At 42.0% G+C, this 13,106-nt stretch overlaps 1 protein-coding gene across 2 annotated transcripts in view; it reads left to right on the top strand.

The window, feature by feature from the left end:
• Nucleotides 1-13,106, top strand: part of LOC147633868 (Pseudouridine synthase family protein) — a 146,181-nt gene that overhangs the window by 72,185 nt on the left and 60,890 nt on the right. For both annotated transcript variants that reach the window (XM_086804917.1, XM_086804916.1), the window contains 3 exons: nucleotides 10,759-10,843; nucleotides 10,987-11,053; nucleotides 11,390-11,465. In XM_086804917.1, coding sequence (XP_086661043.1) covers nucleotides 10,759-10,843; nucleotides 10,987-11,053; nucleotides 11,390-11,465 — 228 coding nt within the window. The remainder of the gene's footprint in view (nucleotides 1-10,758; nucleotides 10,844-10,986; nucleotides 11,054-11,389; nucleotides 11,466-13,106) is intronic.

Here is a 13,106-nt window from a genome sequence, read left to right on the forward strand (position 1 = left end):
ATATGCTGTCACTAACAACAACAAGAAATGTGCTACTTGTGGAAGAATCAATCATCTCACAAAGGATTGCTTTATTAATAACTCTTTTGTGCATTGTGGTAAAATCAACTATCCACTACACAAATGTTATTTTACAAAAACAAGAAGAGTAAAGAAAAAACCAATCTTACCACTGCTGAAGAAAGTAATTTTGTTGGTCCTGATTCTGATGATGAATCCTATGCTTTCTAGTTCACTCTTTCTTTTTGGGTTCTAAAACCTTGTCTTTTATCCGACATAACCTTGATTGGATTATGGAGAAGAGTACGCACACCCGATGTCATTAAGGGGGGTCTCATTCTTGTATCAAGGGAGATTACTAGGTATAAGCCCATGTATTGAGTGTCTTTTACAAGTTTGGCTTAAGGGAGGGTTTGTTGGGAATAAGTCCAACTTGTAGTTCTAGCCTTTTCAATTATTTTACATAGGATATCTTATAGCCTAAGATCGAAGATGAAATCCATCACCAAATGCCATAAGTAGTGATGTCATCCCAAAAATGTATCAAGTCACATTGAGTGTAGATTTTTGGGATGACATCACTCAATGTGACTTGATACATTTCTAGGATGACGTCACTGCTTATGGCATTTGGTGGTGGATTTCATCTTTGATCTTAGACTATAAGATATCCTATGTAAAATAATTGAAAACATTAGGAACTATAAATCGGACTTATCATCAACAAACTGTCTCTTAAGCCAAACTTCTGAAAGATACTCAATACATGGGCTTATACCTAGTAATCTCCCTTGATACAAGAGTGAGAGAGAGTCCTCCTTTAATGACATAGGGTGTGTGTAATCTTCTCCATACTACAATCAAGGTCATGTAGGATAAAAGACAAGGTTTTAGGACCTAAAAAGAAAGAGTGAACTAGAAAGCATAGAATTCATCATCAGAATCAAGACCAACAAAATGACTTTCTTCAGCAATGAGAAGATTGACTTTTTCTTTACTCTTCTTGTTTTTGTCTTTAAAATAACATTTGTGTGGTGAATGGTTGGTTTTACCACAATGCACACAAGGGTTAGTAATAAAGCAATTCTTTATGAGATGGTTGGTTCTTCCACAAGTAGCACACTTTCTTGTTGTTGTTGGTGACAGCATATGCTCCTTCCGAAGTGAGTTTGTTCTTGAAGTTCGGCTTCTTCTCCTCCTCCTGTAGTGAATTGATTTCACTCTCCAAGGAAGGAATTGGTTCCTTCTCTTTGAACACAGTGACAATGTTGTTGTATTCGATAGGTATTACTTTCAGCAAGATGGTTATAGCATCCTCATCAGGCACAGGGGCTTTTACATACACAAGTTGGGTGATAATGCTTTTCTACTTGTTAACAAAAGATGCAATAGATTCATTATGCTCTTTAGAAAGCCCATATAATTGCATTTTGACTTATTTTAGAGTGTTTTGCCCGTTCTCCAAAGGTTTTCTCTAGAGTGTCCCAAGCTTTAGATGCAGTGTCACAATCATCAATATAATGAATATAATTATCATCTAGTGCAATGATAATGATACTTAGGGCTTGTTCATCCCGTGCTTGATTTGCTGCTATGACAACTCTAGTGGACGCATTGTCTTTCCCTTCTATTGAATTAACTAATGTCCAAATATTTTTCTTCATGAGATGTCCCTTGACTTTGGTCTGCCAAGTGTGAAAACCTTAGCCATTAAATTTGTCGGGGGACTTTGTGTTGGTGGCCATGATTAGGATAGACGCCATTTAAAGATGGTCTAACCACTGAGATAAGAGGCTCAAGGCAGTGTCTATAAACCTTTTATAAGATATGGCACTCAAGCTTCATATATGCTTTTAATTTTGAAAAATCATGTAAAAGTTGAGATTAATGCTAGAGTTAAGCTTGATTTTAAAAAAATATTGAAACCTCAAATCTGTATCTTTCTTTTTTTTGAATGCTTTGTTGATTTATTATTTAACAAGAGTAGATACTCTTGTTTTTGTTGATTTGACTGTGGTTGCTTGCTGGTGTTAGACAAGAGATCGAACTCTAGAAGCCTTCCTGTGCACGTGTTGCTCGGCTAGGTCCACGCAATAAGCCTTTAATTATAAGGCTTATAAGCCTTGCACAAAGCCTTAAAAATAATGTGGCCAACGAACACGATGGGCAGCTTGTAAGGCTGAGGCGGATGGAGCAGGTCGCGACGAATGCGATAGGCAGCTTCTAAGGCTGAGGTAGATGGTGCAGGTCCTCAGCTTTGAGAAGGTGATAGTGAGCTTGATTAAAGCTATGGGTAGAAGCAACAGAGACGGATGGCGTAGGTCCTCAACTTCAATGGCACAGCTTTGAGAAGGTGATGGCGAGCTTAATTGAAGCTCTGGGTAGCAGCAACACTGGGCTGGGCCAGCGGAAGCAAGTTGTGCACAGTATGGAGGAGAGACGGTCCGAGCACGAAAAGGGAGCAAGACTGTGGTGCTGCAAAAGAGTAATAGAGAAATCCAAAAAGAAGGAAAATAAATAACTCCAAAAGGAGGAAAATAAATAACTCCAAAAAGAAAATAGCTAGAAAACTCCAAGCTCAAAAAATACAAAATAGAAGTCTACTCTAGAAAGCTCCAAAATAGACATCTCCTATGCTCTTGATACCATGTTAAAATTAAGGGAGAAAGAAAAGAGAGTCATTCATAATGAAAATAGGCTTGATTGCATTGATACAAATAAGCTTGTACATAGTGCTTATATAGCCATGAGAGTACACTCAATGTGACTTGATACATTTCTGGGATGACATCATTGCTTATGGCATTTGGTGGTGGATTTCATCTTTGATCTTAGACTATAAGATATCCTATGCAAAATAATTGAAAAGGCTAGGGACTACAAGTTGGGCTTATTTCCAACACCATTGTGGACCGTTTCAGTAAATTCTGCATGTTGCAAACGGTCACAGTTGAAGACATTGCTCGCCTGTTCATCCAACATTGGTACCCCATCGGAGGTTTGCCAAGGACAATAACATAAGACAGGGATCCTAAGTCTACTTCAATTTTTTGAAGAGCATTGTTTGATAACTTTGGGACCAAGTTGCATCTGTCCAGTGCATTCCATCTGCAGTCAGACAACCAGATAGAAATATATAGATAGACAAACCAAGTTGCATCTGTCCAGTGCATTCCATCTGCAGTCAGACAGCCAGATAGAAATATATAGACGTCTATGGACCAAGTTGCATCTGTTCAGTGCATTCCATCTGCAGACAGACAGTCAGATAGAAATATATAATCAGTTGGCTTTTGATGTGCTCAAATCGTATTGCCATGACAGAGAGTCAAAGTGGGAGCATTATCTTCTTTTGGTTGAAGCCATCCTCAACGACACTCATTCATCTTGCATTGGTTAAACTCCGTACGAGGCAGCGTTTGGTTGGTGTTTCTCGCCAATAAGACCATAGAAACATTTTCAGAGATTATTGAGTCTGTCAAATAGCGCCTTGCCAAAGCATAGGAAGCATACACTAGGCAAGCTAACAAATCAAGACAAGATGTCAATTTTAAAGAAGGGGACTGGGTATATCTTCAGATTATGAAGCAAAGGTTGAAGCAAGTGGGCAAACATTGTCCAAAATTATCCTTTTGCAGCTTCCGACCCTTTCCTATCATTAAAAAGATAAATGATGTCTCTATGAAGCTTAAGCTTCTAGATAGTTGGACTATGCATAATGTTTTTCATGTTTCTTGGTTAAAGCCCTACATTGGTTCTCAGCTTTGCAGGATATTACAGATGAGCAACAACTGGACGTGGTAGACGAAGCCGAAGTAATTAAGCCTGAACAGATTCTCCTCCATAGGTGGAAGCATGGATCCGGTTGAAGACAGACAATTCTATACGAAGTTTCAAGACCAAGATACCCATGAAGCAGTATGGGTCGGCAAAGAGTTCTTCCCCGAGTACCCCCAGCTCCTAGCAGACTACTTAGAAGCGATGAAACTGCCGCCAAGCTAAATAGGAGGGAATGTCACATGCAATTGTGAGCTCCAGTCTGGGACAGGCACGAGCTACGTAGGTCAGTCTCCACAGCCATAGAGAGTCTGCATGTGTGAATCCTCTTACCCACTTGGAGAAATCATCAGTTCATGCATGTAGAAGTCAAGCCATAGCAGTAGGGTTGCATTAGTGCATGTAGTTGCATAGTAGATAGGCCTATGGGCCAACCAGTGGCCAGCCCATGGCCACAAGCATCAACCGACAGCAGAAGGCATCATAGGCTTTGTAGCTACAGTCGAGGATCATAGAAAATGTTGGTGACCTATACTTGATCTTCCAAATACCTTTGATTCACGTATATACTCTAGCTGAGGATCATAGAAAATGTTGGATGGCATTTGTTGTGGAATTCTTGCATTGCTATCATCTGCTGTAATGATAGTAGGTTTCTTAATGGCTCATTTTCGATGCACCTTTGTTTCATCTTAGATTTTGAGATGAGAAAGGTTGCCTTTGTTCCATCTTAGATTTGACTTTTGTCGAGAAGATTACAATGATGAGGTTTTCTGTGACCATGGATAACTTCTTGCTACCAGCATGGTGAGGATAGGCCATTGTGCCATATTTTCCTTGAGGTGCACTAGGTTGACTGGTAATTATACTGATACTTAATACAATGTGCAGATTTGGGTTCTCTAGAGTAGAGATCCCTTTATAGACCTAGATTCAGGTTTATCTTACAGAGTTGGAGCGGTACTAGGTTTTAGTACCATAGATGTTATCCGAGGGAGACATGACATGCAATGTGTGATATACATAGCATTGATGGTATGACCTATACTTGATCTTCCAAATACCTTTGGCTCACGTATGTAGTCTAGCCGAGGATCATAGAAAATGCTAGATGGCATTTGTTGTGGAATTATTGCATTGTTATCATGTGTTGTAATGATAATAGGTTTCTTAAGGGTGCATTTTGGATGCACCTTTGTTTCATCTCAGATTTCGAGATGAGAAAGGTTACCTTTGTTCCATCTTTAGATCTGGAGGCGAGAGAGGCTACCTTTGTTCCATCACTTATTGCATGAGAGATGGGGTTCTTTTATAGAACTCGATTATCCAAGGTTTTATCTATTGGATGGGGCTTGAGTGTCATTTTGGTGCGTAGATACTGTCACCAACCTGGACATTTCCCAGTCTAAAAGGGGTCTGGTGGACTCCAGGATGTCTAAATATTTGGAAAGTACAAGCTTTGGGAATGGGGGATTATCCTAGAATACAAAGGACCACACTTCTAAAATTTAGGAGAGTTGCTATTTTTGGCCCGCCAACTCCGATGGAAATTCTGTTCGCGTCATTACATCTGGAATTGAGGAGATACCAAGAGTTAGCAAAGTGCCTATGACAGAATGTCTACCAGTTGGGATATTTTTAGAGATAAAGTTTATGGAAGGACCCATCTCTTAGATTGGGACATGTGGCAAGAAAGTGAACCAAAGTGAGACAAGTGGCCTCACACTTGTCACTTCAGCTATTGTGTGGCTCTCCACTTGTCATTGTAGCCTTCTCTTGCCATTTTAGCTCATGGGAGGCCCAAATCTATAAATTGGAGCCCTCTCTCTTCATTAATGGAGGCTCTCTTGCTGCACACTAGCCTCTACCACCGTTGAAGGCTGCCCTAATGATGGCTACTCTCTTTCTCTCTCTCTTGAAGGCTGCCCATGAAGAATACCAGCTGTTGGGGATTGTTTTGGAGGCTTCCATCGCGAAGAAATATTGAAGCCATTGTACCTACTGTACCGGGTGAATGGAGAGTTATACTTGCTGTACCAGCTCTATTGCATGAAGACCCGTGGTTTTTGGGGAAGAATCAGTACCCACACGGAGGTATATGGATTATATGGTTGGCTCGGCATTTCTACAGCCTATGTTCCGGCTTGGTAGCCTTGTGTTGGGCTGTGTTATGGCATTTGTATAGGGATAATCCGGCATCTCCCGTGGGGAGAGTAAGGCCCTCAAAGCTTGTACATGATATTATTCTCCTTGGGTAATAAAATACTCCAAGGGGGGGGGCGGCCCATTCCGGCCTCTATGCGGTGTCACACGTGCAAGCTCCATTTTCAGCATTTGTGGATGTTTTATCTAGTTTTTATGTTTTATGCAAAGTGATGATGGATATGTGTTAAGGCTGTGGCCATGTTTAAGTGTTTTAATATGCATTGATGGTATCAACAAGTGTGTAAAAGGCCCTAGTCCCCCGAGCATCCGCCGCGAGTTACATTGGTATTTGATGTCACCAACCTGGACATTTCCCAGTTTGAAAGGGGTCTGGTGGACTCCAGGATGTCTAAATATTTGGAAAGTACAAGCTTTGGGAATGGGAGATTATCCTAGAATACAAAGGACCACACTTCTAAAATTTAGGAGAGTTGCTATTTTTGGCCCGCCGACTCCGATGGAAATTCTGTTCGCGTCATTACATCTGGAATTGAGGAGATACCAAGAGTTAGCAAAGTGCCTATTACAGAATGTCTACCAGTTGGGATATTTTGAGAGATAAAGTTTATGGAAGGACCCATCTAAGTGAGACAAGTGGCCTCACACTTGTCACTTCAGCTATTGTGTGGCTCTCCACTTGTCATTGTAGCCTTCTCTTGCCATTTTAGCTCATGGGAGGCCCAAATCTATAAATTGGAGCCCTCTCTCTTCATTAATGGAGGCTCTCTTGCTGCACACTAGCCTCTACCACCGTTGAAGGCTGCCCTAATGATGGCTACTCTCTTTCTCTCTCTCTTGAAGGCTGCCCATGAAGAATACCAGCTGTTGGGGATTGTTTTGGAGGCTTCCATCGCGAAGAAATATTGAAGCCATTGTACCTGCTGTACCGGGTGAATGGAGAGTTATACTTGCTGTACCAGCTCTATTGCATGAAGACCCGTGGTTTTTGGGGAAGAATCAGTACCCACACGGAGGTATATGGATTATATGGTTGGCTCGGCATTTCTACAGCCTATGTTCCGGCTTGGTAGCCTTGTGTTGGGCTGTGTTATGGCATTTGTATAGGGATAATCCGGCATCTCCCGTGGGGAGAGTAAGGCCCTCAAAGCTTGTACATGATATTATTCTCCTTGGGTAATAAAATACTCCAAGGGGGGGGTCGGCCCATTCCGGCCTCTATGCGGTGTCACACGTGCAAGCTCCATTTTCAGCATTTGTGGATGTTTTATCCAGCTTTTATGTTTTATGCAAAGTGATGATGGATATGTGTTAAGGCTGTGGCCATGTTTAAGTGTTTTAATATGCATTGATGGTATCAACAAGTGTGTAAAAGGCCCTAGTCCCCCGAGCATCCGCCGCGAGTTACATTGGTATCAGAGCATAGGCTTTCTTGGAAGCGGAGGCTTCCTTCTATCAATAAGGAAGAGAAAAGATCTCGAGTGGGGACCACACTTACCATCATTGCTATTAAGCATTGTCAGCCACTTCAGAGCTTATGAAGCAAGAGCATGAGCAATAGACAGCTTGGTCTAAGGATTTATGAATTCACAAAATTTATCTTGGAAGTATGGAGTTGGCTTTATGTGCACACGTTTAGCACTCTTTCCATATGGATATTGTGGATTATATTATCAAGCTTACAGGCAAGCTATATGGAGATACTCAGGATATCTTAAGGATATGGTGACGAGATATTTCTTTTGGCTTCATGATCAACCTGGCAAAGAAAAGCTAAGTATACTTTGAATTTGCAAAGTTGGTGCTTTTGCTATTTACTATGAAGTGTTTTTGATGTACACTAATCCTTGTATAGCTATGCAAGGAGAAAGGTGGTGTTGTTTGCCTTGAGATGGTTTCAGGGAAACATTGTTTATGGCTTCCTTTAATGGGATGAATTTTTTTCATGACTCCCTTTATTGGGATGGATTATATCTATGGAGATTTCTTTCTTGGACGAGATTTATATAGAATTGGGGCCTACTTCGAGGATTACCCAGATCTTTTGAAGGCCTATCTGGAGGCTTTTCAGTTGCGGTCAACTGATTAGAAGCCGGGGAGAATGTCACAAACCCCTATATTCTAGGGACATGCGGATGCGTGTCAGGCCTAGAAACATGCGGATGCATGTATGTATTATACCTGGGCATGTGTATGGATCATATGAGTGGATGCATATGAGTCTAAGGACATGGCAGGACATTTGTGGACCTTCGGGCGATGCCTGTTTGGATTCCGGCCATGCACACATGGTGTGTTATGATGGCAGGCGGAATATTTTCAAGTACAAGAATGATGATAGGTGGTTTATGGATTATTCTTTTTGGCTCCCTTTATTTGGGATGCATTGGACTTATGAAACTCATTGTTCACATACCCTGTGTAGTGTTCTCTTGTTCTACGTGCTCTCTTGAAGATTGTTTCTACCATGTGTGGGTGAAACAATAGAGAGCAGATGGAAGGGAACATGGGCACTTCAGAGGGTAGTGTCGAGCACAACATACCCTGTGTAGTGTTCTCTTGTCCTACGTGCTCTCTTGAAGATTGTTTCTACCCTTTGTGGGTGGAACAATAGAGAGCAGATGGAAGGGAACATGGGCACTTGAGAGGGTAGTGTGAGTTGGTGGCCGAAATGCCTACAAACTATTGGTGGCCGAAATGCCTAAAAACTATGTGTAGCAGAAATGCTTATGGAACACCAGGTTATCTATGCCTGCGAGTGATTGTTTTATCTTGTTACTTGCCCACCTCTCATCCAAGGTGTGTAGTCAGAGTACCAACACGGAGTGCAAGTGGTAAAGTGGACATGACGGGACTTATGTCTATGCCAAGGGTCATGTGGACCGATGTCTTGTTGGCAGGAGACTTATTTTGTCTCGCCCATTTACTTGGGACATGGATTATGGTATCTGGACTTATGGGATTGATTTGACTCGCCCATTTATCTTGGGACATGATTATGATATCTGGACTTATGGGACTGTTTTTGTCTCGCCCATTTATCTTGGGACATGATTTTGATATTGGTATTATGGAGACTTATTTAGTCTCGCCCATTTCTTTGGGACATGGATTCTTCAGTTATATTGGATTTTTGAGACCAGAGAATCAAAGATGGTCAAGCATCTAGCAACAGCCATGGGGACGATAAAGCCTGTGCTGAAGTACAAAACTCGAGATCCAACAAAAAGATAAATTGTAGATACTGTAAACGTTTGGGACACAAGGAGTCACAATGCTTTAAAAAACTTGAGAAAGAAGAGCAGCAGCGCCATGTAAATCTGATAAAACTGAAGAAGAGTAGCCGATCAAAGAAATCAACACCGCAGTCGCCCAAGTCTCCCTCAGTGAGGAAAACTATGACTGGGTATTCTAGTTGTTTTTATGTTGTGTGAGTTTTGTTGGGTTCTCTGCCCGGATGTCCCCCAAAATGAATTGTAATAATCTTGTGTTTTTCATGCATGTGTTATAAAGGGCCTTAATATTATAAAAGGGTCCTTTCTCATATAAATCCTTGTTAGGAGTGTTTTTTTTTTTGTTTGGGGGGGGGGGGTGGTGGTTTGTATGTGACAAAGTGCTAACCTCACTACGTTGGTCCAAAACCTTGACCGGAGAGACTCTATGACCAATGCACGGGAGGTGACACATGGTGAGTCTTGCTCTCAGGCAGCATGGATGGGGTAGGTAATAGCATCTTTTCTTGTGTAAGGGTCTTACCACCTTCCCTCCGAGGGGGTTTTGTTGGGTATTCGGAGTCTCACGTGTGTGTAAAAGCCCTTGTATATGTATGTGAACACTCTAGTACTTATGTGAGTAAGTGCGGAAGTGTGTGTTCACTGTTAACCTCTTGTAGCCGTTTATGTGTGTATGTGATATGTAGCAATGTCATGGGCACTTGCCATGTGTCATTGCCACAGTGTGTGATGTGTCAAAAGATAAGACTCCAACAGCCTACAAAAAGCATTGTACTTTTTGAAGCTTTTAATATATCAATCAAAGTATCTTGGAGTCTTGCAACCACTCTCCATGTAAAATACCTCCCTACTTGTATCCCAGTTATATAAAAAATATATATTTTCCATGACCGAATTCTAGAGAGGAAATTTTCTAGTGAGAAAAAGCTTGCATTTTGAAAATCTATTTGACTGAAAATTTTCCTTTTGATATAAGAAACTTGTGTGCAAGAACAGATCTCCCTTGTGAGGGATTTTTATTATTTTTAAGTTGCAAGTTAATGATTGGAAACGTTAACGGGAATTCAAGTTGACCAAGAGTATAGAAAATGGGCAATATAGATTCAAATGGGGTCACAAATTTTATGGTCTTGATTTTTTAAGACCAATTGAAGTGACATAATAAAAATCCAAGGGTGGTCAACCACGCTGGGTGTCCACCTTAGAAAAAATCCTTAAACCAAGTTAATGCATGTGCATGCAAAAACAAGAATCGGGCTCTGTCCATGGACACTCTCGGCAAGGGAAGCTGTGTCAAACTCTTGTCTGATGTACCCTTTGCCCAGGAATTGGATGTCAGTTATCTGGCCTTGATCGCCTACCAAGGCTGCTCGCAGGAGGTTGTGAAACTGCCCTCTCGCCAGCTTGCAGATAAGCCTACGGGCCTTCAACTCAGTGAGTGAGGAGGCGAGGAGCTGAAAGTCCGCATTAGATAACACCCTAAACTCTTTTGCGTTCTTTCATAGTTTGAATTTGAGACCTTTTCCAGAATGAAATGTGTAGATTTAGAGTTTGCATGACAAGCTAAAAGTGTAGATTTGTACAGGTGTACTCCTTTGTGCAAAGACAAAAGCTGCAAAATCAAAGCTTTCTTCAGATTTGGCGACAGGAGCTTCTTCAGAGTATTGTAGGTGAGCTTTGCTGGGAGTGTTTCACATGGTGACCTCAAGAGCAGTTTTATGTTGCTATGATGATGTAAACTTTGAATTTGTACTTTTTCCATCAATTTGAAGCACGATGGCCCTACGCAATGTTTTTGAAACCGGATTTGCAGTGTTGCAGAGAGGCGTGTTGTGAAAATATACCGGGCATTAGCAGCGGGAGTTATCCAGACAGATGAGGTAATTGATGGAATCACCCTGTTTGGTCCTACCAAAATGATTGGGCGGTGCCACCCTAATCCTGGTGGGCAGCTGCTCATTTCCACGATTCTGACAGACTTCAATAAAAAGGAGCTGTCATCCGCCTGTTGTAAAGCCAGCCTAAGTTGTGGGAGTGGATCCTTACTCATTTTCCTCGTACTGTTGTGGCCAATAATGTTACACTCATGTGTGGTTATATCTTAGAAAATGTATTATTAATGCTGAATTTAAAATATTTGTACTTCACAGGACTGTGATCTAATCTATGATAATTGCAGAAAACGTTTCTGAATTTTTTAGCTTGTCCCTGGCCAGATTTTGATTGCGCAGCCCATTGGAACAGTTACCTACCCGGGTGTGTCCAAGGGTCTCTATGTTGCTACGTCAACTGGTAAGTGTAAATGTTGTTAAATGTTAATATATTTTTTGTATTGCGAAGGCATATTGGATATCATAGGATCACACATACAGCTATGGAGGATGGAATATCATCATCATGGTGGAGTGTGTAGAAGTGAGATGAAGCAAGGAGAGAAGAAAGTTTAAGCCATGGCACCACCACAGTAACTCACACATGACACAAGTTTCACTGATTCTCACGACAGTGTGATGGCCTTTTTCACCACCCTCTTGTTCGTCGCTCCGAAACACCCCCGAAGGTCAGACTGTCGGCCTTGTCCTCCTTCTTTTCCACCTCCTCACGACAGTCGCCCCTTGTCTACTCTAGCAACCGCAGCCTCTCATGATCCTCTCTGTGTTTGCTGGATTCCACTCCTCTGTTTTCTTCTCTTCACTTCAACGGCGTGACAGGTTATTCCATCACCCTTACGGCTGTCTCATCACGGTAAGCTCTTCTTGCACCCGCAGCCTCTTGATTCCTTCCCGGCGCTCCTGCCACCCTCTCACGACGACAGCCCCTCGATTCCTTCACGACCGCCTCCCTTTGATTCCCTTTTTAAAGCATCGAGGCCTTGGTGAGGCTCCCAGGTGGCAGCCATGCCTCCCTCTCTTCGCTTTCCTTACAGCAACAGTATGGCCACCCCGTCCTCCTTCTGCCGCCTCCTCACGACAGCCGTCCCATTGGCAAAACTTTATCATCCTTTCTTGAGTAATAGTCACACAAACATATGCTATATTTTGTACAACGATGAGATTATGCAACATTCCATCACATCGTGCAAGCATACTTGTAGATAATTTTGTACCACTCTGTCACCTGCAAGCAAGGGACCCTACTACTACTCCAACAATCACACCTAGCAAGATCTATTGAGTGGACCAAAGCCAGATGCAGATGCCTTGGCCTCTCCTATACATGATTTTGGGGTTTGCCGATTTCTCCTAACAATGGTAGAACGTCGATGATGATTTGATGTCGTCTTCTTGCATCGATGTTTCCAAGATTCTGACGCTTGCACTTGCAAGGAACAGATGCTTCATGATGGTGCTTGTAGTATTGATGATAGCTACAATCCTTTTAGGCAAGATAAAGTACCTTACACACATGTGATGTTGGAGCAGAATCTTCAAGAGTAGAGGAGCACCAAGCAGGTAGTATAATGATGAAGACGATAGAAGCATCATCACTACTATAACAGTGGGCGGCAACAGCGAAAACACACCCTTTTGTTGGGTGGCGGATAGGCTGAGCTGTCACAAACGGGTGCGTGGTTATACAGAATTTAGTACTGAAATCACAAGATTATCATCCTTTGATCACTACCATATCCCACATACATAGCCATAACAATTGATTATACAATGTGGAAGCACTGGAAAGAAATGATACTGCACTAGGGACCAGAAGATGGGCTGGTCCCCCCCCCCTCTTTAAGGATATGTATTGCCTTACGGGAGTAAGAATTTTACACGTACATAAAACAGGTGGCTTGGCCCAGCCATACACCACCGTTTCTTCCAAAATGATTAAACATGAAAATAACTTACAAAATCTATACTTGCCCACAAGTAGCCCAGCTACAAGCTAGCAATATGGTGACCAGCACCCTTCACCAAGATTGCCCACCAATCC

The sequence above is a fragment of the Cibotium barometz genome, chromosome 11 (genome assembly GCF_041138505.1).
Source record: "Cibotium barometz isolate CiBa-2024 chromosome 11, ASM4113850v1, whole genome shotgun sequence".
NCBI lineage: Eukaryota > Viridiplantae > Streptophyta > Polypodiopsida > Cyatheales > Cibotiaceae > Cibotium > Cibotium barometz.